The sequence below is a fragment of the Psittacula echo genome (genome assembly GCF_963264785.1).
Source record: "Psittacula echo genome assembly, chromosome: 8".
Lineage (NCBI taxonomy): Eukaryota > Metazoa > Chordata > Aves > Psittaciformes > Psittacidae > Psittacula > Psittacula echo.
Genome location: NC_137744.1, coordinates 21,522,735 through 21,546,076, shown reverse-complemented (window position 1 = coordinate 21,546,076; position 23,342 = coordinate 21,522,735). Strand labels below are relative to the sequence as shown.

Sequence of the window (23,342 nt, the reverse complement as noted above, 5' to 3'; positions counted from 1 at the left end):
CAGTGCAGATGAAGCTGTGGAGGTCTGTGAATGTGATGAACGGTACAGGACAACTCCAACTATTGTGTTATTTCTCTGTAACACTTAGTTGAAAGCTTCCAAAGAGCATCGAAAATGGGATGCTATTAGTTCACCCTTAATTCAAGGGGAACTAAACTTTCTCGTGTTACACAGGGCGGCATCTATAAAGTAATGAAGAATGATGTTAATATTAAAGCATCTTATCCCATGAAATACATTGTTCCCTGTAATCACGTAACATTTGTATAGCATAAAAAACACAAGTGCTCTCCTGTGGTTCTCCTTACAAGCTGAACTCCCACTTGTTTCAGTGAGAGCCTTGCCTAGGGCAGGACCACAGAGTTAGACTCATTTCCATCACCTATCACTTGATTATCACAGTGTGACCAGCCAGTGTCTTCTCCAGACTCCTTATTTTGTCAGGCTTTTTTACAGCATTAGGAAATAGCTGTTCTGCGAAGCTGGCTGGCACTGGGTTGGACAAGGAGACCCTGCTTTACGTTTCAAAGGCCCAAAAGAACTCAACAGCACCTCTAATAGACCCTGCATACACACAAAAGCCTGTGGCTGCATGTTAAAGTGCATGAGTTCTAGTGCAAAGAGCTGCGTTGCATCTGCAAAGCTACAAATGGCATTTTAAGTGGAACTTAGGCAAAACTGCTGCGTTTCAGCCAACATGCTCACGCCAGCCCGCAGGAGCTCAAGAGATCAGCCACCTCTGATACTCTTATAGGGCAGATTCAGGCAGCAGAAGGGGTTTCCTCAAGCTCAGCAGACTCGATCCCCACTGCCCTGGCCAGCAGGAGCAGAAGACATGCAAGCTTGGACCTGCAGGCACTACCAGCGGGGGAAACCTTTACTCAGCTTTATTGCAAGAGCACACGCAGGGGATCCCCTTAAGGCTTAGAAGAGATGATTTAGCAAGTGGGGTGTTAAAACAAACTAGGAGAGGGTCTGGCATGTAGAACAGGCACCTGCATCCTCCTTAAGCCAAGTGGGTGCGTGCCCCTTGGCATGGAGCATCCTTCCATGCCTGCTCTGAATGCTCCTTGCCTTGGGGCTCAAGTCAAATCCTGCCATGGAACGTGTTTTGCTGCTTAAAAGAACTTGGAAGTTGTAGCAATATTTCTTTTATATATATAATAAGCAAAGGCATTTATCACTGCTCCCATTTTTCATTTGATTTCCTGGTTTTGTTCAGGCTCTTCTATTTCCTGATCTCTCTAAAATAAACCACTTCCATGCTATCTCCATGAAGCAAGTGCAGACTGAACACTTGCCCTTCTCTCTACCCAGCTTCTAAAGGCCAGGTGAAAAAAGCTGCAAATGCTTTGGTTCCATCTTGCCCTTCCTTCCCCCCTAAAAAATCCACCATGGATTCACACAGGAGATAGAACAAATCTATTCAGAAGAAAGCAGCAAGGACTCATCTCAGAAGAGGCACACAAGAAGTGGTTTTCAAAACAACCTCCAAGCCAGCTATCTTCCTCCCAAACAGCTTCATAGCTTATGTGCAAGCCAAGATGTACATAAAGCTTAATAAGGTTTCCTCCTTTGCAAAAGGAGATAGGCATCAAAATGCTTTCTTTATCAAGTTACATGGCATTGCCAATAGTAACCACTCATCTATATGGACATTTATCTGTGCAACCACGTGAGGGAAGGAAGAGAAATCACCTGTGGATGCGTTAGGGTGTTTCAAGCTGAGCTCTGCACACAGGCTGCACGGTGGACTTGCAAGGCTGGCAATGGTAGGAGAGCAGGGCATTGACCAAATACACACCTGATAACTTCAACTAGGCAGCAGAAAGTTCCCTGCAACTTCATTACGGTTTGTATTGGCTCAACAGTGGGATAATTTGCAAGAGGGGAGAGGAACAGCTTGGAAGCATGTGGGTATCAGCCATCCTGTGGTGGGAGCTTTCTCTTAGGGCCTCAGTATAAATATAAGAAAACATGTTAGGGCAAGAGAACCATTTCATCTATCCATCTAAAGGCTTTGCACTGAAAAACATCCACATCTCAGGTCTGTATGAATTCTGGTTGTGAAATTCTGTCATTGGAGATAGATTTCTATTTATTGTGGGGACCTGGAGCTGAGCAGTAACAGAGGAACGACCCTATAAAGGGCCAAGACTGCATCTATCCCAGCACTGAAGTGACCCCAGCAAGCGCTAAGCTCTTGGGGACCCCACGTTAATCAAGCTTACCCTGCTTACATGCAAAACAGCACTTCAGCACAAGCAGCTATTAATGCATGAGGGCTACAGTGCTCCCTCCTGCCCCTACTTTGCTCTACAAGCTTGGCTGCCTGATTCTGCCTCTGCTATACTGGAGCAAGAGCTCCATCTTCTGAAGAAGCAGGAAAGAGCCTAATCCAGACTGCATCCCTGAGCAGGCAATGGGACAAAGTCACCTGCAGTATAAAATGACCGGCCCATAGAGGAAAGGGAATTGCTAAATGCAAAGGTACTGTTTGAAAATCAGTTTTCAGAGTGCAAGTACATTAGGGCTATAAGGACACGTCACCGAAAAACTCTAGGAATAGCTCTAGGAAAACATCCTACCTCATCCTACAATATTGCCTGGAGTGCATGTAAAATTAGAATCATGCCTGGAGACTGCATCCACCATCAGCAATAGGGAGAGAGAACAGGCTTCATCTTAACAGGGAAAACAGAGCCCAGTGCAACATGACTGCAAAGCACCTGAGACTCACAGGAGGAGCTCTCTGTGGTTTTGCCTTGTGAAATCCTCATCCAGCAACTCTATAAACCAGCCTGGAGCTGTGAGTCTCTAGGCTTTGGGGGATACGACCACTGACAAAGCACATCAGCGTTCAAAGCTTGCCAGCACCCATTTTCAAGATGAATTTATGGCTGGAGAACACTCCTGCCCAGGCTCTGGTCCAGGACCCAGTGAGATGCTATAGCCAGGCTTGCTGAGAAGACAACACACAGTGCTCCAGGGTGGGAGTGTGCCAAGCAGACTCTTCTCAGCTGCACTGAGATCCCACTACAAGCTACCCCTTATATACAGTCAGAAAACCTCTAATCTGTGAAATTCAATTGCCCTGCAAAGGGGACAGAAAATACCTTTCTATATAAGAAGGATTTCACTGAAATACATTGGAAAAGCATCACGAGCTGACTGGGATTTTAAGCCTTTTAGAAAGCTTCCTTCATGCTCAACAAAACAATAGACTTTGACAAAAAGGAAGTATTTAAAAAGAACTCTACTTGCAAAATGTGCTTCATATGGTCAAAACGAGTGCGTCTTTATTTTAACTGCACTAAATCTATGTGGGCTTTCTGAGCTTCTCCCATGGCAAACCCTGGTCTCCCGTTTCCAGCCGACAGCATGGTGATGAGGCAACACATGGAGCGGTGATGGTGATACACAGCAAGGGCGACAGGCTGCTCTTAAGGCATTTTCTTGTGTCCTCTCTTATGCTTCCCTGCCTATTTCTACATACATTTATGGCTAGAAAATGAGCAATAGGACTTTTGAGACTAGAAGCCTTCTGCCAAAACCTGGTAACCTGTTTATTATAAATGCTCTTCTAACAAGCAGGCAGCAATGAGGGCAAAGGGAGGCTGCAGAAATGCCCTTAAAGTGCTGGGGTTCAGGCCATGGCATCTTTGGCAGCAGGAGGAGATTTTGCCTAGACACCTCCTATTCCCATGGGATTTGAGCTACAGCAGCGAGGAGGCAAAGCAGTCCCGGGAATCCCTGCTCAGACTCCATCTCTTCTCCCCAGTCTTCTACCCAGCGCTCTTGCAAAGAAATCTACGTATTTAAATGCTTGGTTTTAATTTACTAGTGCCTAAAGTCACGTAAGTGTCTTAAGGTGTTAACAAACAGCAAAATAAAAGCTTAACTGACTACTTTTGCAGGCTTTCGGGAGTAGCTGCTTCCTGGTTTTTCCTGCAGAGGCATATGCAGCCGGATTTAGTACATCAAGTGTAACGCGAATGGCTTAGAAGACCTGACTGGAGTTACAAGACACGTCTGCTAGGCGTGCTATATGATACCTGTGACTTTGGCATTCCGAAATCTGCAGTCACCGACCACCAGCTGCAGGCTGTGCACGGGAATCCAGCCTTCTTTTCTTCTGTTGAGGTTTTTCACCAACCTTTGAATGACAATGGTGTTAGTTAAGCAGCAAACCAGCCCAGGAGCAGTTCGATATGGGCACACTACACAACTCCGGGTGCAACCAACACTGTGTTCAAAGCAGGGAAGCCTTTTAACAGGAGCTGGGTGTGCATTTAAAATGTTCTTTTCAGCTAAATATAGGAACCTAATTAAAAAGCCTACATAGGCATAGGTGCCTTGGGCCCCTCTCTAGTCAATGGAGAGGAACATAGCTCTCCAGAGCACACATTATTCTTCCTGAGACCTCCCGAGGTACCAGTTTTTCTCTATTGACTACCGATGGAGCCAAGGGCAATAACTTCCCTTCCTTCTCTGTTACTGAGCTAGACTGGTGGGATGAATTTAATCAGGATACTGTAAGTAAATTCAAGCCAGGACTGAGGCAGCTGGAAATACGCTCATAAATGACATCCCTCTGTCTCATGCAGTGAAATATGTGCTAACAGAAAAGTTTGGTATGAGAAATCTTTGCTTGGCACTGGCCAAAAACACCATGAGGGGTGGTGAGCATCCAGCAAAACTGAGATGCCTTACATCTGGCTTTTGCTAACAACAAACTGGTTCTGCAGAATGCAGTTGGACCAGATGATCACAGTAGGTCCCTTCCAACTAAAATAGTCTGTTACTATTCCATTCATTCCATTCTAATTGCCCTTGAAGGGAAAGGGCTGAAGATGTCAGCCAAGAATCCTCCACGGGCTCCATGTCTGTGCATTTATGGGCTAGCGACTGCACCAATCTGATCCAGGCTCCTGCTAATATCACCCTTCCCACATCCCAAACACAGCCTCAGCGTGCTCTGCTCTCTCCTACCGAGAGCCTGAACTGGCTGATGAGAGCTAGTCAGGAATCACCCTGGAAGGGAAAGAGAGCCAGAAACCAGCCAAATTGGCACAGAATTCAGGAGAGGGCACACTGCCCTTTGGAGACAAGGATGGTTCAACAGGCAGGAGCCTGGGTATGCGACCGCCCAGGCAATGCTCACAGCACTATTATCTTGTGAGCCACAGCTTTAAATACAGCAGAGGGATGGTGGTCCACAGCCATTAACAGGTTAACACTCATACAGCTGTTTGGGGGAGGAAAATATCCTGCAATTACTCAACATTGCTATTGATAAGCCCAGAGCAGCTAAGCTGGGTGGGCAAAGATCTCAACCTTGAAGCATCATGAAGCAGGGCTGTGAAGACATTGGTAAAACAGAGATCACCCAGACATCCATGGCAAGAGAAGTCCTCACATGTTTTCCCAGCCAAGCCAGTGCATACGGCTTCTAGTCTTGGCAAGGGAATGAATTCTCCAGCTTTCTGGAATAGCCTAAAACCGAATGAGAAGCTGCAACGAGGGTATCACCAGGCAAGCGAGGCTGCACAGCACTACCTGTATCTCTCTTAGAGATAAGGCAAAGTCATCTTAAAATACCTACCACTGTCCCTCACCATCTTCATGCAAGAGCTGAATCTCATCCCCGTTTTTCACCAGCAGGTCCTCTGATCCTCTCCTCTTGCAGTCTGCAAGGGCTTTGTACCTTCCTGGAGACTGGGGTAGTAAGACAAAATGATCATATTCAGCTGCATTTCCTATCACACAGCTGCTATTCCTGACTGCCTCAGGGAACGCAACGAAGCCCTATCAGCCACCTTAATTAAAATTACTTCAAGAAGCTGCTGCTTAGACGTCTCATTCCCCATGTTGAGATATGGGAAATAGGAGAGTCCTGGATGAGACACATCCATTATGCAGTGAAGCAAAACAAAGCAAGATAATCAAAGCAGCACCCCAGCATTGGGACTATTGCATCTCTTGCACTAACCAGCTGGTTCCCCTCCTCCTCTTCGGTGTCCGAGCAGTTGGAGAGGTACTGGTTACCCGACCACTCCTCCAGCCCCTCGCAGATCTCCAGGGACTGGGACATTCCTGGCCAGCCTGCAAGACAGTGTGTGCAGCTCAGGCTGGGGGTAGCCCAGCACCCACAGAGCTTGCCCCAAAGGAAGGGGAAAGGTCCATACTTCTGTTGGGCTTGTTCTGGGGGGACGGGAGCCCACTGTCCAGCATCACCGGGCTGGTGCGCTCCGAGTCGTTCTCTTCTGAGCTGATGGAGGCCCTCTGCTGCTTTCTGAGGGGTTCAAACAGAAAGGAAAAGAAAGAAAAAGAAATCAAACCTCGTTTCATTTTATGGATGAATGTAAACTCCATGAGGGCCAGAAATAATAATAGTACATCATAGAATCACAGACCGGCTTGGGTGGGAAGTGACCTTAAAGCTCATCCAGCTCCAGCCCCTGCCACGGGCAGGGACCCCTTCCACTGGAGCAGCTTGCTCCAAGCCCCTGTGTCCAACCTGGCCTTGAGCACTGCCAGGGATGGGGCAGCCACAGCTTCTCTGGGCACCCTGGGCCAGCGCCTCAGCACCCTCACAGGGAAGAGCTTCTGCCTCAGAGCTCATCTCAGTCTCCCCTCGGGCAGGTTAAAGCCATTCCCCTTGGCCTGGCCCTACAGGCCCTTGTCCCAAGCCCCTCTCCAGGTTTCCTGCAGCCCCTTTAGGCACTGGAGCTGCTCTAAGGTCTCCCCTTCAGGAGCTTTCTCTTCTCCAGGCTGACCCAGCCCAGCTCTCTCAGCCTGGCTCCAGAGCAGAGCTGCTCCAGCCCTCGCAGCATCTCCATGGCCTCCTCTGGCCTCGCTCCAACAGCTCCACGTCCCTCTTGTGCTGCTGCCCCAGAGCTGGATGAGGACTGCAGGGCTTGATTTAAGTTTTTTTAGAGGGGAAATACAGTTGCTCATGGGACTCACCCATCACTCAGCTGGGAGGACAGCGGGAGCTGGTCTGTGCACAAGCCTGGCTGCTGCTTCTCCACTGCAGGGAGGACAAACACCAGCTTAACTATATCCAGCTTCTTTTATTAGGGACCATCACTCTAGAAGCATTGTTTTCAAAGTCAGACCTTTTATACAACCCCAATGATTTCTGTTTAGAGAAAAACAGACCCGGGGACTGCCAAAGCACAGACTTAGTTATGATTAAGATGGCATGTTAGCACAAATTCAATAGCGAGCAAGCTACTGAAGATTATAACATGCTTAAAACTAGGCATCTGCTATGGATTTGTTGAATGAAGTCTATGATAACAAATGTGAAATTGTACTTCTGTAATTCATTTTCACATAAGCACCTGGCCTCAACTGCTCCAAGTTACGTTATTTCCCTGTGTAAGACTTCACTCTGGTATCTTGCTATGAGGCTGCTTCTGAAAAGCAGTTCTCTAGTGAGAATGAGTGGATCAGCAATGTGAAAATAGGAAGGGCTCTGCCACAGAGAAATTGGTCAAAAAGGTACCTTTTATAAGCTCCTGCTGCTTGAACAAGATTTTTCTGATTTCATTCAACCATGCCATCTTCAGATCTACTGTTTGGGCCTGGAAGAAGAGAAAATGAAGAGGCACCCATTATAATGTATGAATAGAACCTTACTTTTCTATGCTGTAATTATCCGAAATCTCCTTTTATCCAAAGCCACCACTATATTTTAACCATTCCTGTCCTTTTAAAACTGATGATCCTCATTACAAAGGCAAAACACAGTGGAAATTGTGGAGCCGTCAGTACAACACAAGGAGTGCAGCAATAGCACACTTGTGCATGCGTTGTATCTCTGACAAAACACCTAAAGGGCCAAATCTGCCTTTTGAATATACTTGGCTATATACATCTGCTTTATGAATGTAAAAGTTGGCTGCTGTGTTGTAATATGGAGGAAAAAAATACATCAGTCAAAGCTATGGGTTTTCCTATGAACATCCCCTTAGACAAACATTTCATCATCATAGATTTCTAATCAAAATGCTATAAAAGGAAAAAAAAACAAATCAAAGCAAACAGGAAGGAATCAGGTCAATTGAGTTACTATTTTGTAGATAAGGCAAAAGACTACTGGAAATTGCACCATAGAAGCTTTGCTCTAGGAGCAGTTCTGACATCTAACTGTAGAGGAGCACAGAGAATTATAGAGACATGGAATGATTTGGTTTGGAAGGGACCTTAAAGCTCATCCAGCTCCAACCCCTGCCACGGGCACCCCTTCCACTACAGCAGCTTGCTCCAAGCCCCTGTGTCCAACCTGGCCTTGAACACTGCCAGGGATGGGGCAGCCACAGCTTCTCTGGGCACCCTGTGCCCATGTCCCAAGACCCTCACAGGGAAGAGCTTCCCTGTGAATAAGGAAGAAGAAATGCAAGATAAATGGCTGATAATCCCATAGAGATCAATGGGAGACATTTCTTTAACATTGGTGAGAGCATGCACAAATATCCCTATATCTGCAGCTACCAACCTGCACAACATAGACCTCTTCTCTCCCACTGTACCAGATTTCAAATTTCCGATGGTCTCCTTTCACATTCTCAGTTATTCCAACTGCATTCATCTGCAAAGCCAAAAGAACCCCAAAATCAAAACCTCTCCCTTTTCCCTATGAATCCAGGCTCTTTACAGCACATCAAACAAACCTGTTTTCAGCCAATTTAACACATTCCATCAACTTTCATTTCAGTAGCAACTGAAAGTCATTATCTGACTTACCCACCCTGGCTTCCCACCAGCTTTCTGTACTTGCAAATGCTTTCTGAAACCAAATGGACCTTAGGGGACTTTCCATTCGGCAATCAGTAGAGCGAACTGAAAAGTCATCTCGTACCACTTCCAGCATGCAGTTTCTCAGATGGGGTATATGAAGCTTTATCAATGCATGACACATTCTTGTTCCATACACATTTTTTTCTGCCATGTTATTATTTTCTCCCTTTAATTTCATGTTTCATTCCTTCAGCAATCTTTAAACCCCATTTGTGACACCCTTAGGTCCTTCAGGAGTTTCAGGTCAACTTCATTCAGTCCCTGACCTAAGTCTAGAGATCTGCAGGGTAGTGCCATGATGCCTTAGGAAGCTGCATCAGGCTTCATGCTGATTTTATAAAACCCTAGAAAACTTAAAAGATAGTGTTATAAAGGGTGTAGAAAGGGCAGCCTAGAGAGCACCTCATCCAGTCATTGCAAGCACTGTGCATCTTGTTTAGCACAGCAGTTTACACAGACGCTACAACATCACTACCCAGGCATCAAGTTATTAGAAGTTTCAGATGATCTACTATGAGGAAGTGAAGAAAAGTGTCAGGAATAGACATATTTAAGGTCTATTCATTCATGTTAGTGGAACTTGAAATTCAGTTTCCTCCCTCTGACCAGGATTTACTGCCCTCAGTAATCTGTGGTTCACTGCAGTGCAGACCACGCTGGGTCAGTGTAAAGCTCATCTGCATCCTCTGCCATGGCAGTATATGGCACTGATTTCCTTGCCATCACAATGAGCTATGAACCTGCATCCTGTAAGCTACTGAATCCCAGCTGAAGAGACATTGACCACTGGATGTCTTACATAGTGTGTAAAATATTATCCTAAGGGGTTCTGTTGTTTGTGTTACAGGCATCCAGTTACACAGCTTCTACCCAACAGCTTGCTTTAATTCTGAATCACAAGAAAGCATTCCTGCAGTGAAAACCAATTCCCTGATATGACCCATGAATCAAATAAATGTCACATTCCAGAGAAATTATTCTGCCCTCAGGACAGCAATTCTGAAAATAGCTTTGTGCGGATGCAATCCTGCAGCATCCATGGATTCTCTAACCCCAACCTCTCCATGTGGCAACACAAACAACTGGAAAATGAGCCCTCTTGAGGCAAAGCAAAACCCTGGCCACATTGCCTGGACTTCTAAGGCAGGGTTTTCTCCTCCAAGCAGGCTTTCCCCAGTCTGCCTCTTCAGTTCTTACAAAACCACATCTGGTAAAACAAGTACTACAGCGAAAACAAGCTCTCCAGAAGGAAAATGATGCAGTTTGGGGAAAACATTGAAGTACCTTAACATATGGCCTGGGATTTGCTTTTAATACATGGTTGGTAACATGCACAGATGCATCTACTCATCTACTCTCACTTTGCTTTCTGACTACTCGTGGCATCTCCTTCCCAGACCCTGCTAGATCAGGGACCTGCAGCATCTCAGGGCTCAGGCTCCAAGTGCCCTTTTTTCCCCATTTTAAGATAAATCCATATTGGGGGTTTATTTATCAAGATGTTAGAAGTGCTCATCACAGACAGTATGCCAGAAGGTCAATTTTGGAGGAGCAGTTTGGGATTTGCATGGATAAGAGTTAGCATTTATAGCTAACAGTGGTTTATGCCCCTCATATTTTGCTCTTTGTCTGACAATTGTACTTTTAGCTGCAGTTCGAGCCTGCCAAAGGAGAAAGGCAATGAGGGAGGAAGAAGAGTTATCTGCATCCTCCTGGCTGGGAAACAGGGCTCCGGAGCAGCCGACAGATCACCCTGGGGAGCAGAAGCATGAGGAGCTTCCCAGATGGAAGATGCAAAGGGCCTCCCTGGTTTCATCCCTTGTATCCGTGCCTGGAAAGCAGATTAGGGCAGGGGGAAAGGCACCTTCTCATCCCTGGGACTTGCCCACAGCTCCATGTCCCTGGTAGATGCCATCACATTTGTGCCTCCAAAGTCCACAGGCTCTCCCAGCTGCTGCTTCAGCTATGGGTGTCCTCACAGCTTACTACAATCAACAGCTTTTCATGGACATAGCACTTTCACATGGGGCATTACAGCCCTTAATAGCAGAAAATAAGCCACTGTGGTAGAGGAAAAACACTCTGGATCTGCAAGGTTCCTGGTTTACAACAGACATGGCAATGGCTCCAAGTAAAAAGCCCTTACTTTCAAAAAGTGCTTAAAACTGTAAGATGAGGTTTTGTCATATCCATCTCCGTGCTCCTCTCGCTTCTTGCAGAAGACCAAGGCTTTCTCGTACAGGAAGAGATGCCTCTGCATTGGCTTGAACCTGGCAAGATCCTTCATTTTTGTGGGGCCTTTCCGGTGTCCGGTCCAAACACTGAACGATCCTTGCATCAACACCTTCCCCAGTTCGCTCAGGTCACCCTGGTGAGAGCATGAGGAATAAAGCAAGTAAGAAAAAGGCATCAATTGAAACATGAGGACTGGCCACACAATGGCAGGCGATGGGGCCAGCTCTGTTCCAAGGCACATCACTCTAAGAATAGGTCTTCCTGGAAGGATCAGATGATGTTTTGGGAGTGAGGGCATGTTGCCAGCAGGGAAGCAGAGGTCTTGGATGCAGGGCTGTGGCCAGTCTATGTGAAGAGATGCAAGTCAGTAAGTAGAAAACTAGGAAGATAGGAAAGCTCTTCATATCCTATGGAAGTCCAGGCCAAGGGCTAGGTCAGTGGGAGAGGGCAGATGAGATTGGAGCCTGAACTGAGGTCTCAGAGGATGGACTTCTCATGGGGGCCAGGACTGAGACCAGCAGCTTAGAAAGCCAAGCCCTCACCCTTCCCTGAAGCCCTAGGGAAGACAACCACTTCAACAGGCACGAAACGTTTTGTTAAATGCTGAATGAAGACACCCCAGGTCAGAACTAAGATGCATGCTGGAAAATACTCTCAAGAACCACCAGGTGGCAAGTGCGGGCACTATGAGGCTTGGATAGGTCCTTTGGATGTGCCTATTTTCCCAAATCAGATGGAAAACTGTCACCTCTAAGAGCTCCCTCATCCCATTCACTTCTTAGCTCTTCTAGTACAGCTTTCAGCTCATACATTCTGGGACACTATCTATTCCCAGCGCATCATCCCATCTCTCATCACCCAGATCTACTCACATCATATCCCGTTATTGAAATCTGATGCATGGAGTCATTGACCGACTTTAGTAAATCCAACATTGCAACCAGAGCTTCTTGAAGTTCCTGAACTCCATCACAGCTCGTGCTGTACTTTAGCAGCTCCTGAAAATAGGAATGGAAGAGCACAGGTTTGCACTTGCACAAAGCAGACTTTGCCATCTCACCCAAGGTTTCCAGTGCCCAAGAGCAACCTACACTGCCTGGGTTTCTTTTGTCATGTCATTGGAAACAAGACTCACACTAAACCATAATGAGTATGAGGTGTGGGACACATCAATGAAGCATGGCCCATTTTTGCCGGGTTTCCTTAAGGATGGTGTCTGGTTATAAAGCGGCATCACGCTCATCTGAGTTCTTTGTGTTGTGTTTTCCTGCTTGGTAAGAAAGGGGAACTGAGGCTCAGGTTTTAGCTGCCAATATGCCTTCAAATGAGGTTGCAGCAGACAGAAGGAAGAGAATTTATAAAACCCAGAGCCTTAAAGTCAATAAATGGAAGGCAGATTAGGGAATTACACCATTGATATAAAACTACTTTCATTTCTGATCTCCTGCACCTACTTATAGCTTCCTGTGTGCTCATCTCTCATTCAAGAGGTGCGATTCAGAAGCCGCTACCCCAGTGTTATTGCCACTTTACCAAGTGGGAATAACAGCACTGCCTTCCCTCAGACACGGGACATGAGAATAAATGCATTCAACACTACAAGCACTGTAACCCAAGGAGAAGAGATGCATCAATCTCACGTATTTCATTCATCACACTCTTATGATCATCTCTGGTTCAGTTTGCTTAGAAGTTTACTCTATCATTCTGCATCTCTGAACAGATTCAGTCTTTCTCCCCTTAAAAAACAGCTTGTTCAAAGCACTTGTTCCTTTTTCAGCTCTGTGAGTTTTCATCTTCACTGAAAATCACTCCAGAGGGCTAAGATAAGCAACCCGTAACCTAGAGCTTGGTGCTGATTTACAGGTAACCTTCAACTGGAAAATAAAGTGGCAAACACATCTATCTCCTGATGCCCTTTAACAGCAGAAGAGGAAATACCTTCAGAAGTAATTGGTATTTTGTCAGGCGCTGCACTGGTTTGAGCAAATAGGAATCCAGGCCAAGTTTGTGCTCTAGTTTTCTTTGGCATTCCTGGAACAAAGAATTCTGAGTAAGTTCTGAACCAATTCAGTAGTTATTCCTACCAGTTATTCCTGGGGAGCCTACAAGGATGCGGGTGTCCTGGGTTCAGCAGTAGCAGTCAGTTTTTCTCCTTTTTAGTAGCTGTTGCAGCACTGTGTTTTTGACTTTCAGCCTCGGAACAAAGCTGATAACACTGATGTTTAGACTGACCAAAGACTTTGTGAGTCTCATGCTCTGCCAGGGAGGAGGAGGGGCCGGGAGGAAGCAGGGACAGGACGCCTGACCCAAACTAGCCAAAGAGGTATTCCATACCACAGCACGTCATGCCCGGGGATGTAACTGGGAGCTACCCGGAAGGGCACGTCCTCTTTGCGGTCGGGCTCTTTTCCGGCGAGCGGTATCATATTTTCTTCCCTTGTTATTTCTCTTATCATTGTTGTTATTGGTGGCGGCAGTAGTGATTTGTGTTATACCTGAGTTACTGGACTGTTCTTATCTCAACCCGTGGGAGTTACATTCTTTCGATTCTCCTCCCCATCCCTCTGGGGAGTGGAGGGGGGGAAGTAGACTGCGTGGTTCTAATTTACAGCCGGGGCTTAAACCACGACAGCGGGAAAGGGACCTTCATCAGGGACTGTAGTGATAGGACAAGGGGTGATGGGTTTAAACTGAAACAGGGCAAGTTCAGGTTAGAGATAAGGCAGAAGCTCTTCCCTGTGAGGGTGGTGAGGCCTCCACACAGGGTGCCCAGAGAATGCTCCATCCCTGGCAGTGTTCAAGGCCAGGTTGGACAGAGCCTTGGGCAACCTGGTCTAGTGTGAGGTGTCCCTGCCCACAGCAGGCGGTTGGAACTGGATGAGCTTAAGATCCTTTCCAGCCCAAACCATTCTATGATCCTGTGATTCCAACAGCATGACTAGTGTGGTTTAATGACTCCAAAGATTTCATGTAAAAATGTCATATGCTGCCTGGAACTAAAGGAATTTTATTAAAACATGTAAAATAATATAAAGACTGGACTTCCCTTAAAATCCTTGTATGCAATGAACTCCAACTGCTATCTTTGTGAGGCTTCCATGCAACAGTAAACAAAACACGCCGGATGCTGAGGAGGGTGTCTGGGACAAGTGAGTGGCCCAGGATAATGCCTGGCTCAATGGGAACAAATAGCTCACCTGGAAGAAGGTGCTCTCGGAGCACTGCCTCCACAGGGACTCCGACCGGGGCTTGTTCTGGCAGTACTTCTCATACATCTGGAAATCCTCTCGCTGTAAGGGAAGCCGAAAGGCGAGTCACTCACATGCACAAAGCCTGCGGGGCAGCCAAACCACACGAACACCCAAGCTGTACATTTGCTTTTCTCTCTGTTGCCAGCTTCAACATCCAAAAGTCACGGAGTTTGGGTTAAAACACCCCACTGCTGGGAATCACAGCAGACCACAGTGTAGTCACGACTGCTGCTCGCCCCATCTGCTGCTGGCCATGCACCCACACTCCCAGTCTCGCTGTTGGTGTTGTGGATCAGAGGCATCCCGCTCAACTGGCATAACTGAGATGTCTCAGAGTACGACAAACCAGGAGAAACATTGGCCTTCCAGCCTGCTTTATATGTGAAAATGAGTCACCCACCCTGTCTAGGAAGCAAAATCCCACTCTCTCGGGTGCTCCCAGGCAGCTTTCCAAGCTGTGCAGGAAAATTCTGCAAGAAGATGGGAGAAGAGGCAAAATGCAACGGTGAGCAAGGTACACTTTGGGTACCGAATCATCATAGGAAATCAGTCTGATACAGACGGGAATAAAGCCAGCATCATACTTGTTGTGGAAGTCGTATATCTCAGGCATGTTTCCAAAGAGGACATCCTTCCTGTTCCTCAGCACAGGAGGCATGAGGATAAGCATGGCAGGGTTATCCATCTCAGCTCTGTAGCCCTGCGGGATGCAAAAGGGGCTCATCACTCAGTTGGTAAGGCTTTGGCTTGGCATCTCCTCGAAGGCAGATGAAAAGGGGACATGAACAGACTTTCAGTACAATCTGCTTTGTTTCAACATAAACCAACCCTTTTATTTCCTCATTTTTGTATCCAAATCCCTGTCTTTCAGTCCCTGGGAACAACGGTTGCAGTTCAGCAGGGAATGGCTTAGGATGACTCCCATGGGGCTGGCCAGCACTGCAGAGATGCTCTTAATTCACCAAAAACAAATCTCAGCCACTCTCTCTTTGCTATGGCCTGGTCGTGGGAAAGCTCCCAGAGGAACACTTGTCTGGGTTGAACACCTCTGCTGCCATGACCATGGGACAGAGGAGTGATAACATGTTTGGGGTATGCAGTTATACACAACCTCACAAGAACCAGCACATGAGGTGGCTTGTCACAAGGCAGAGACAGCTTGAGATCATATATCAAAACCAACAGGCTTCCTGCTCTTGTGTAGGACCTGATGAACATTAGGGTCTTGCACTCCTCGATGCCTCAGGATCTCTGTCCTCTGTGGCTTCCTAACCCTCTTGATATCACAGCCTTCCAAACCAGGGAGGAGTCGGAAGTGACACCACTGCACTCTCAACTGTTGGGTGGAAGTAGGAGATAATGCAAAGTTCCCCTTGGTAACGTCACATCATCACACCAATGCAAAAACATCACCAAAATGGGTAAACATCCTAACTGTAGGGTAAGGGAGGAGGCATGGCCAGAGCTCAGGACCATCACTGCAAAGAAGCCATCAAGTGGCCATTCACCACAGCTCAAGCTGGCCACGCTAGTCACTAAGCATTGCAGAGAACTAAAGCCACACTAAGAACCGAGGCCCTTCTAACATGAGCAGCAAGAATGTTCACAAGAATTTATTCAGTATGTACAGCACATCTTCTCTGGCTTTCCAAATTAATCTCTCACACTCACTGTGGTTGGAATCAGTATTCCAGACACTAAGCAGGCATTCTGTAGTTGATTAAGGATGCAGGAGCAGATAACTCTCTGGAAAATTAGTCATTTATATTTACCCACTGCAAGCAGGCTGCCCTCCTTTAAAGGAAACAGTGTTTTCAGAAAGCTTTAGTCTATCTGTCCATATTTCTCTATCTAGACTCGATATGCACAGCAATAAATCTGTGCGCTTGCCAACTGCTTTATCACACAGAGTGTGGTTCAACACACAACAAACATCAAACAGAGCAATTACGTGTAACTACCTGGAGCCCGACAGATTTATACCCTGCTTGCTCCTGGGTTAAACACGAAGGGGGAGAGCTATTTAACAGCCAGCTTGGTTTGGCCATCAGCAAGAGCTCTTTTGGAATACATTAGAAGTGTCCAAAATGGCAGCATGAGAAATTATAACCTGGTTTCTAAAGAAACATGCGTTCTATGTTCACAAACTCGGGACAGGATTCTCCCAAGAAGAAAACACAAGCTTCTTTGTCTCCAAAAGGTAAAGGAAATGAAGGAACAGCTACAAAAATCACAGCTTTTTGTACGTTTCCCCAGGCACTGATAAATTACCAGTGCTTCTGTGTACAAACAGAAGGTTTCTCCCTCATTCTGGATGAAAAACTCATCCTGACACCAACTGTTCCTGCAGATGTCTTCAACAAAGAAAACCTAAGGAGAAAACATGAACATTTATGACTAGCTTGGGATTTGACAGCCTGGTGGAAACCTGCCCCACCACATCTTTGCTTGGTTTGAGAGGGCGGCAGGTTCTATTTTGTGCAAGATACCAGGGAACTGTAAAAAGCAACCTGAAGAAGGGACTCACCGTCAAAACAGTGAAGAGCTCCTCCACGTACACCCTCTCCGTTTCTATAAGCTCATTTATGACATGGCTAAAATACAGAAAGAAATAGAATTGTATCATCTTGATGTGTGTAAAAACCCCACGGCGCAGTTCAACCGGCCCAAACCATAGTGTGATCCCATGAACAACCAACACAGGGATGATAAAACAGGTAAAAGCACAAGAGATGACCCCTACGTCCGGTCGGAGGAATCCATGGATGGGGCAAGGACTGCCCAGAAGTAAACATTATGTTGAGTGATGTAAATGGGGTTAAAACTTACCCTTTTAGTATATCTAAGTTGTCATCACTGTCTGAAATAAAATACTGCAAGGAATTCCGTTTTTCCTGGTAGTCGTGCATGACTTCAATCTGGAAGAGAAATGGGATGCACTGGGAAGAGCTGCAGGGAGGTCATGCAGAGCCAGGATGAGCCCAGCCCCTGCTGTTGGCATGAGAACTCTTTAGGAAAGGATGGAATATGCCTCCTTTTAACAAAGCCTTTGCGACACACAGCTTTTAAAGGGCATAGCATATAATGGATAGCCAAATATTCCCAGAAAATGCTCGGCTACATAAAATCTGGGAACACTGGTAACATAATTCAGTAGTTCATAGGAGAAACATCAGCAGATGGGCAGTTTTCCTGCCCAGTGACAGACACCTCTGCTATACAAAGAACAAATCCAGGAAATAACACACAGGAAATCAGTTTCTATGACTTGGAAAAACAATCCCAGATAGATCTCGGGTACTGGAATAATCCAACTAAACCATACGGATATGAAAGGGTTTAGGGTTTGTTTGGGTTTCTAAAAGAAACCAAAAAGAGCATCCTCGAATCCAAAGCCTAAATACAACCAAATTTTAGACTGGTTTCAGTTCTTCAGTGCATAAAACACATTCAGATTTCATGATCAGTTTTTACCTTGCGAGAACTTGGGGTTTTTCTTGATGTTTTCTTCCCAGGGAGGGAGAGATCAAATGAAAACTTCAAACTGGAATTAAAATCCACACCTTGAGCAGAAGAAAACATAATGGTGTCATGTGCGTCTATAGCAAAGGAGATGGCTCACACGGAAACTAGTAAGTCACAAAGGAAAATGGGATGTGTTTTAAGAAGGAATAGTTAGTTAGCTAATAAGAGAATCATAGAATAAGAGAATCACAGAATGGTTTGGGTTGGAAAGCACCTTAAGAACATCCAGTTCCAACCCCCTGCCATAGGCAGCAACACCTCACACTAGACCACGTTGCCCAAGGCTCTGCCCAACCTGGCCTTGAACACTGCCAGGGATGGAGCATTTACTGGGATAAATGGAGCCTACTGGGATACTTGTTTAAAGTCTTTTTATGAATGTAGGGCAAGATGCTCAGCTGTATAAACTATTTCTCCACCTTAGAAGAGTTTATTGCTATTGTTAATATATAACTATGATTTGTAATATTTATACAGCATCTTTCAAATACTTCCTAATCCTCAATAGTCAATGTCGCAACTCTTCACCCAAAGGGTCTTTTTCCCCCACAAAACCCAGCAATAATGGATTTCTCCAGCCTCAATGACAGCTCCCCATGCCAGCGGCTGCACCAAATTCTGAGATGGACCAACACTGAACATATTCTGATGTGCAACATTCACCTTCTTTACATACAGAAAAAAGAGGCTAGGAAAGGAAAAACAAAGAATTAACTGGACTAATGAACTATCTTTCCATTAGGGTGAAAAAGGCATCACAGCACAGAGTGCTGACAGTGAAGACCCATCTTTTGTGAAACAGAATACATAGGGAGAAAAATGGATGCAGAACCCTCATGGAAAGCAGGGCGCCGTCTTCACATGGGGCTGCTGTAAGATAAAGCTATGATGCATTATCACACCACAAGGCCTTAGACCTCCATGTGTAAACCCGCCACATGAGGAAGGAGAGAGATGCGGGTGCTGGAGAGCAGATTGGAAGCATGCATTGTGGTGTGACCCATCACAGACAGAAAGACCCAAAAGCAGCAAGGACTTGCCAGTGGTCCCACTGGGAGGAAGGGAGCAACTGATAAGGAGTGAGAACAGGAGATGGTCATCAGCTGTAGCTCGGTGTTCTGCTACAGGAGTGAATTTACTCCATCACTAGGGCTCTGTTGCAGCCTCCTGTACCACTTCTGCACATCTCACTATGTTTTGTGGCTCAGGATAGGACAGCTTTACCCTTTTATTCCCCCCAAAAAAGCAGTTTCAAAATTAAACCCATATTTATCAGACAGGCTTCAAATCCAGGGTAGAGATGAAAGAGGAAGCATCTGTCCTCAGACAGAAAAAGAAGGGAGGGGGAGAAACAAAGGAAAGCAAGAAAAAAGAGGACAAAAGTACCGTGCTCGCAGGTGGTTTGGGTTCAATCCATGCCATAAAACCCATCCATCTCAAAGCGCTCCCATCACAGCCCAGCATGTCTTTAACACTGCACATCACGCCAGCAGGCCCGCAGCAGTTTGATGTTTTGTATCAAACAGAGGTCTTATTAAATGCTCTCTCTGCATGATCTATCCAACGAGGAGCCTTTTGTCTTTCCCTGCTTGCTGGCTATGCTCATTTCAACACACTTGATCATCTCTTTCAGGAAGAGGATTAATGGAGGATACCGGCGCTTTGCAGGCAACTGAGTGCCTTTGCAAGAAGAACATGCATCCCATAAAGGCAGGAAATGAGTCCAGCCAATTGACGATGGTCTCAAAACACCCCATGGAGGTGGCCACCCATTTACCCCTGCTCTTTAAGTCAGTATTTCCTCCCTAATGCCCTTCTGTTTCTAGAAGGCTGGGTAAGTTGTTAGGTAATGGCCAATACTCCTGTTTAAAGACCCCGAGCACTTTCTCTCATTGAGGAAAGGGATTCAGCAGGCAGCACGGTCTAGTGAAGGAGGCATCAGCCTGGGAAGAGGAAATCTAGGATTTATTTGCTGCACTGGCCTGCATCTCAAGTAGTTTCATGCCTCTCACTGCCTTTACCTTCATCCCCATCCCTCCACTAGCTTGGCTATTTACATTATGGACTGGAGCCACGTTTACTGTTGCATGATACCTGCTACAGTTCCCCATACCAATATTTCATTAATTCATCATAAAAATTCTGTGTTAAAACACAAATCTTTCATTGCTTTCTGCAGTCAGATCACTGAATTTAATATTCCCACAAAACACAGCATGTCCCTGGTTTAAAATACATGGATGTTACTTCAGAATACTGCCAAGGATTGAAGCTTTAATGTTATCATTTAAAGCTAACACTGTGCCACATCCCATTACCGAAATCAGGGCAGAACATTCAGTGACCTCAGCTCCGTACTTTTATGGGCATTAATTATTCCACAATTGGGATTTAAGGAAGACATCCTTGAGGATTCAAAGGGAATTAAGCATCTGGCTCAGTTCTGTCCATAAGATTAGAGCTCTTCATCGCTCCAAGCTCCTTTACAAACATCAGCCTAATTTTATGTCAGCTCCAGCTCAAGACAGTCACAGAGAATAGGTGTGCTAATACATTTATAACCTTGCCTTTTCTCCCTGTAGTACTAATTCACCAGCGTTCAGCCCAGTAGGAGGCTAGGAAAGCAGAACTGGAAGCACACACTGTTTACAACTCTCTTGTTTCACTGAGTAGGAAGTGAAAATAAACACCAAGCAACCAGACCTATTATTCACTCACATATGGGAACACAAAATGTGTTTCCACGTGAGGCAGGACACAAAACTGGGAAGACAATAAATCATCTCGTATACATTTAGCACTACACAACAACTCTGTATCAGCCAGCACGGCTGAGCTGGTTTCTCAAAACCATACTCGGCTTTACTCTTCCAAAAGCAAAAAATATCATCTGAAAACACCATGAATGTAAAATATTTTACCATGTTTAGGGGAGAATAACGGTGATTTTGATCTGGGTGGATTTTCTGGCCTTGGGGCTACCAATTGGACGGGCCGCACGTGTTTATCCAGCAGCTTCTTGAAGCAAGACTGACGGTTCTCAAACATGCTTCGGACGTTTTCAAGCTTGACCTGCACTGACTGTATCTGGCACTGCAGAGAGTGAAAGAGACTCCTGTGATCAAATAACTACCACTGTTTTGCACTTTGACCCCAAACAGAGGACTATAAAGCTGACAATCCCACTCACTTGCTTTATACTGTGTCACAAGGAACCGGAGGGGTTGCTTACCTTTAGTTCTGATGTTAAGACTGACTCAAAATCGTAGTGTAGGGCTTGGGGGTCATAGTTTAAGTAGGCTGAAGAGCTTTCAAGAAACTTTTCTATGTCCTGCAGAGCTTTCTGAGCACCTTCTTTAGACTGGCACTTATCCATCTGCTGGTTGGCAAGCAGGTAGGCACCTTCATCACAGCACTGCAGAGCCTGGGGACAGCACAGGGCAAGCACAGGGAGTGGGACCGTCAGTGGTACCCCTGCTAAACCAACGTTCCCATGAGGAATATCATTTATCAGATCTGTATGTTCAACATAGAGCTAAGTAGTACTCCTAAAGACCTCAGCAGCAAGTGGGTTTTGATTAATAGAAAGGCCACATTTTGTCTGGAGGGTCCTCAACATAGCTAAGTTGTGCTCCCACTGGATAAAATCAGAGCTATAACTGACACAGCAGCACTGCTTGGTGCACAGTTGAACCAAATGATAAGCAGATCTTTATTCATCCAACTCAGAAAGCTGAAGGAACACTACAGAGTTTACAAGGAGACAGGCAGGGGTTTTGTGGTAAATGCCTGGCTCAGTGCAGACCTGAACTGTGAGAAATTATCAAAGAAATTGCATTCATGTCTTAAATAAAGACAAAAAGGATTTCAAATTGTACTTTAAACTTCCAACATTTAAGGCACATTGGCAATAGGTTCAGCTGGCACTCACACACTGTAATGGACACAGGCATGAGAAGATCATAGAATGGTTTGTGTTGGAAGGGATGTTAAAGCTCATCCAGCTCCAACCCCTGCCACGGGCAGGGACACCTTCCACTAGAGCAGCTTGCTCCAAGCCCCTGTGTCCAACCTGGCCTTGAACACTGCCAGGGATGGGGCAGCCAATAGGATCTGTGAACGGGAAGGGAGACCATGGAGAGCAGGACCATGGCATGCTCCAGCAGAGCCCCTAGGCTACCCACTAGCACCAACCAGGACTGCCAGGAACCCAGGAGAGGACACTGCCTTGCAGCTAAGAGGCTGCTGAGGAATGAATGGCCTTGTCCCCACACATTAGTGCAACACTGAGGTGAACACACAGAGGTAAAACAAGTCTCAAGTCCCCCAAACCAGTGAAATGGAACAGGGCCAAACCTCACTGCTTCTCTTAATAGCCTCAAGCATATTGCAGCCCTGTGCCTTCTAGCCTAATTAGCGTGAATTTCCCTAAATGAGTATTTGATGCCGATTAAGATATCAAGGAGCGTTGAAGCCACATGACTCCACTTCCACGCTAGCGCACAGCAGCTGTGCCTATCTACCAATCTGTCACCTCATTTTACAGTCAGCTATGCTCATTCTTAATAAATCTCTAAGAAAAATGAGCTGGCATTTATCCAAAAGCATCCCTTCTATTGCATTCAGCGTAAAACCTTAAAAGTCAATTAATAGATGGATGCAGAATGAAATCATGACCAACAGCAGCAGCTGAACTTTGGTGTTCTGAAGAGATGCCCACCTCTTTCTGCTGACAGTTCACAGCAGCAGCAGATAGCTGTTTGCTAATTTAGCCAGCCAAGTGAGGGGTGAAGCACTCCTCCAATCCCTGCAGTTCACTTTCCTACTATGAACTGCTGAAGCAAAGCTGCAACTTTCAGATGCTCTGAGCTAAAAAGTGGAGATGCTAACCCCATGGAGAAGCTAATATCTGCTTCTTAGGCCTGGTGCCTCTGAACTCTACCTGCTGAAGGCGGGTATGGAGATCCAGGGTCTTTTGCAGTCGCATCTGCTTCCTTTTGATCTCATCAGACAAGACATCAGAATGGTGCCGCAGCTCGTTGCATTGCTGGCAGATTAAGTTGAGGGCGTAGTGATGGTTTGCTGCTAGCTGGTGTCCATGTAGTATCACCACCTGAGCCTTCCCTATCAGATCCTTCAGTGAAAGGAAGAGAATGGATTGCACACTTATTGAATATCAAAATATCTACATATAACAACATAGAATCAGAGCATCACAGAACAGTTTGTGTTGGAAGGGACATTAAAACTCATTCAGTTCCAACCCCCTGCCACAGGCAGGGACCCCTTCCACTGGAGCAGCTTGCTCCAAGCCCCTGTGTCCAACCTGGCCTTGAACACTGCCAGGGATGGGGCAGCCACAGCTTCTCTGGGCACCCTGGGCCAGCGCCTCAGCACCCTCACAGGGAAGAGCTTCTGCCTAAGAGCTCATCTCAGTCTCCCCTCGGGCAGGTTAAAGCCATTCCCCTTTTCCAGATTTCAAGTACCCACAGAGATGACTGCCGTTAGTAGGCAGAATAG

The 23,342-nt window shown here is 46.1% G+C and overlaps 1 protein-coding gene across 1 annotated transcript in view; it reads right to left on the bottom strand.

Moving 5' to 3' along the window:
- The window catches only part of MCF2 (MCF.2 cell line derived transforming sequence), a 56,032-nt gene continuing 32,690 nt past the window's right edge, over positions 1 to 23,342 (bottom strand). The window contains exons 11-30 of the mRNA XM_080625035.1: positions 22,765 to 22,956; positions 21,055 to 21,246; positions 20,744 to 20,915; positions 17,772 to 17,860; positions 17,127 to 17,215; positions 16,825 to 16,891; positions 14,882 to 14,997; positions 14,698 to 14,767; positions 14,244 to 14,336; positions 12,985 to 13,077; positions 11,916 to 12,041; positions 10,955 to 11,176; positions 8,507 to 8,599; positions 7,514 to 7,592; positions 6,970 to 7,033; positions 6,189 to 6,295; positions 5,993 to 6,105; positions 5,606 to 5,718; positions 4,056 to 4,156; positions 1 to 182 (exon numbers count right to left, since the gene is read on the bottom strand). Coding sequence (XP_080481161.1) covers positions 142 to 182; positions 4,056 to 4,156; positions 5,606 to 5,718; positions 5,993 to 6,105; positions 6,189 to 6,295; positions 6,970 to 7,033; positions 7,514 to 7,592; positions 8,507 to 8,599; positions 10,955 to 11,176; positions 11,916 to 12,041; positions 12,985 to 13,077; positions 14,244 to 14,336; positions 14,698 to 14,767; positions 14,882 to 14,997; positions 16,825 to 16,891; positions 17,127 to 17,215; positions 17,772 to 17,860; positions 20,744 to 20,915; positions 21,055 to 21,246; positions 22,765 to 22,956 — 2,232 coding nt within the window. The 3' untranslated portion in view covers positions 1 to 141. The remainder of the gene's footprint in view (positions 183 to 4,055; positions 4,157 to 5,605; positions 5,719 to 5,992; positions 6,106 to 6,188; positions 6,296 to 6,969; positions 7,034 to 7,513; positions 7,593 to 8,506; positions 8,600 to 10,954; positions 11,177 to 11,915; positions 12,042 to 12,984; positions 13,078 to 14,243; positions 14,337 to 14,697; positions 14,768 to 14,881; positions 14,998 to 16,824; positions 16,892 to 17,126; positions 17,216 to 17,771; positions 17,861 to 20,743; positions 20,916 to 21,054; positions 21,247 to 22,764; positions 22,957 to 23,342) is intronic.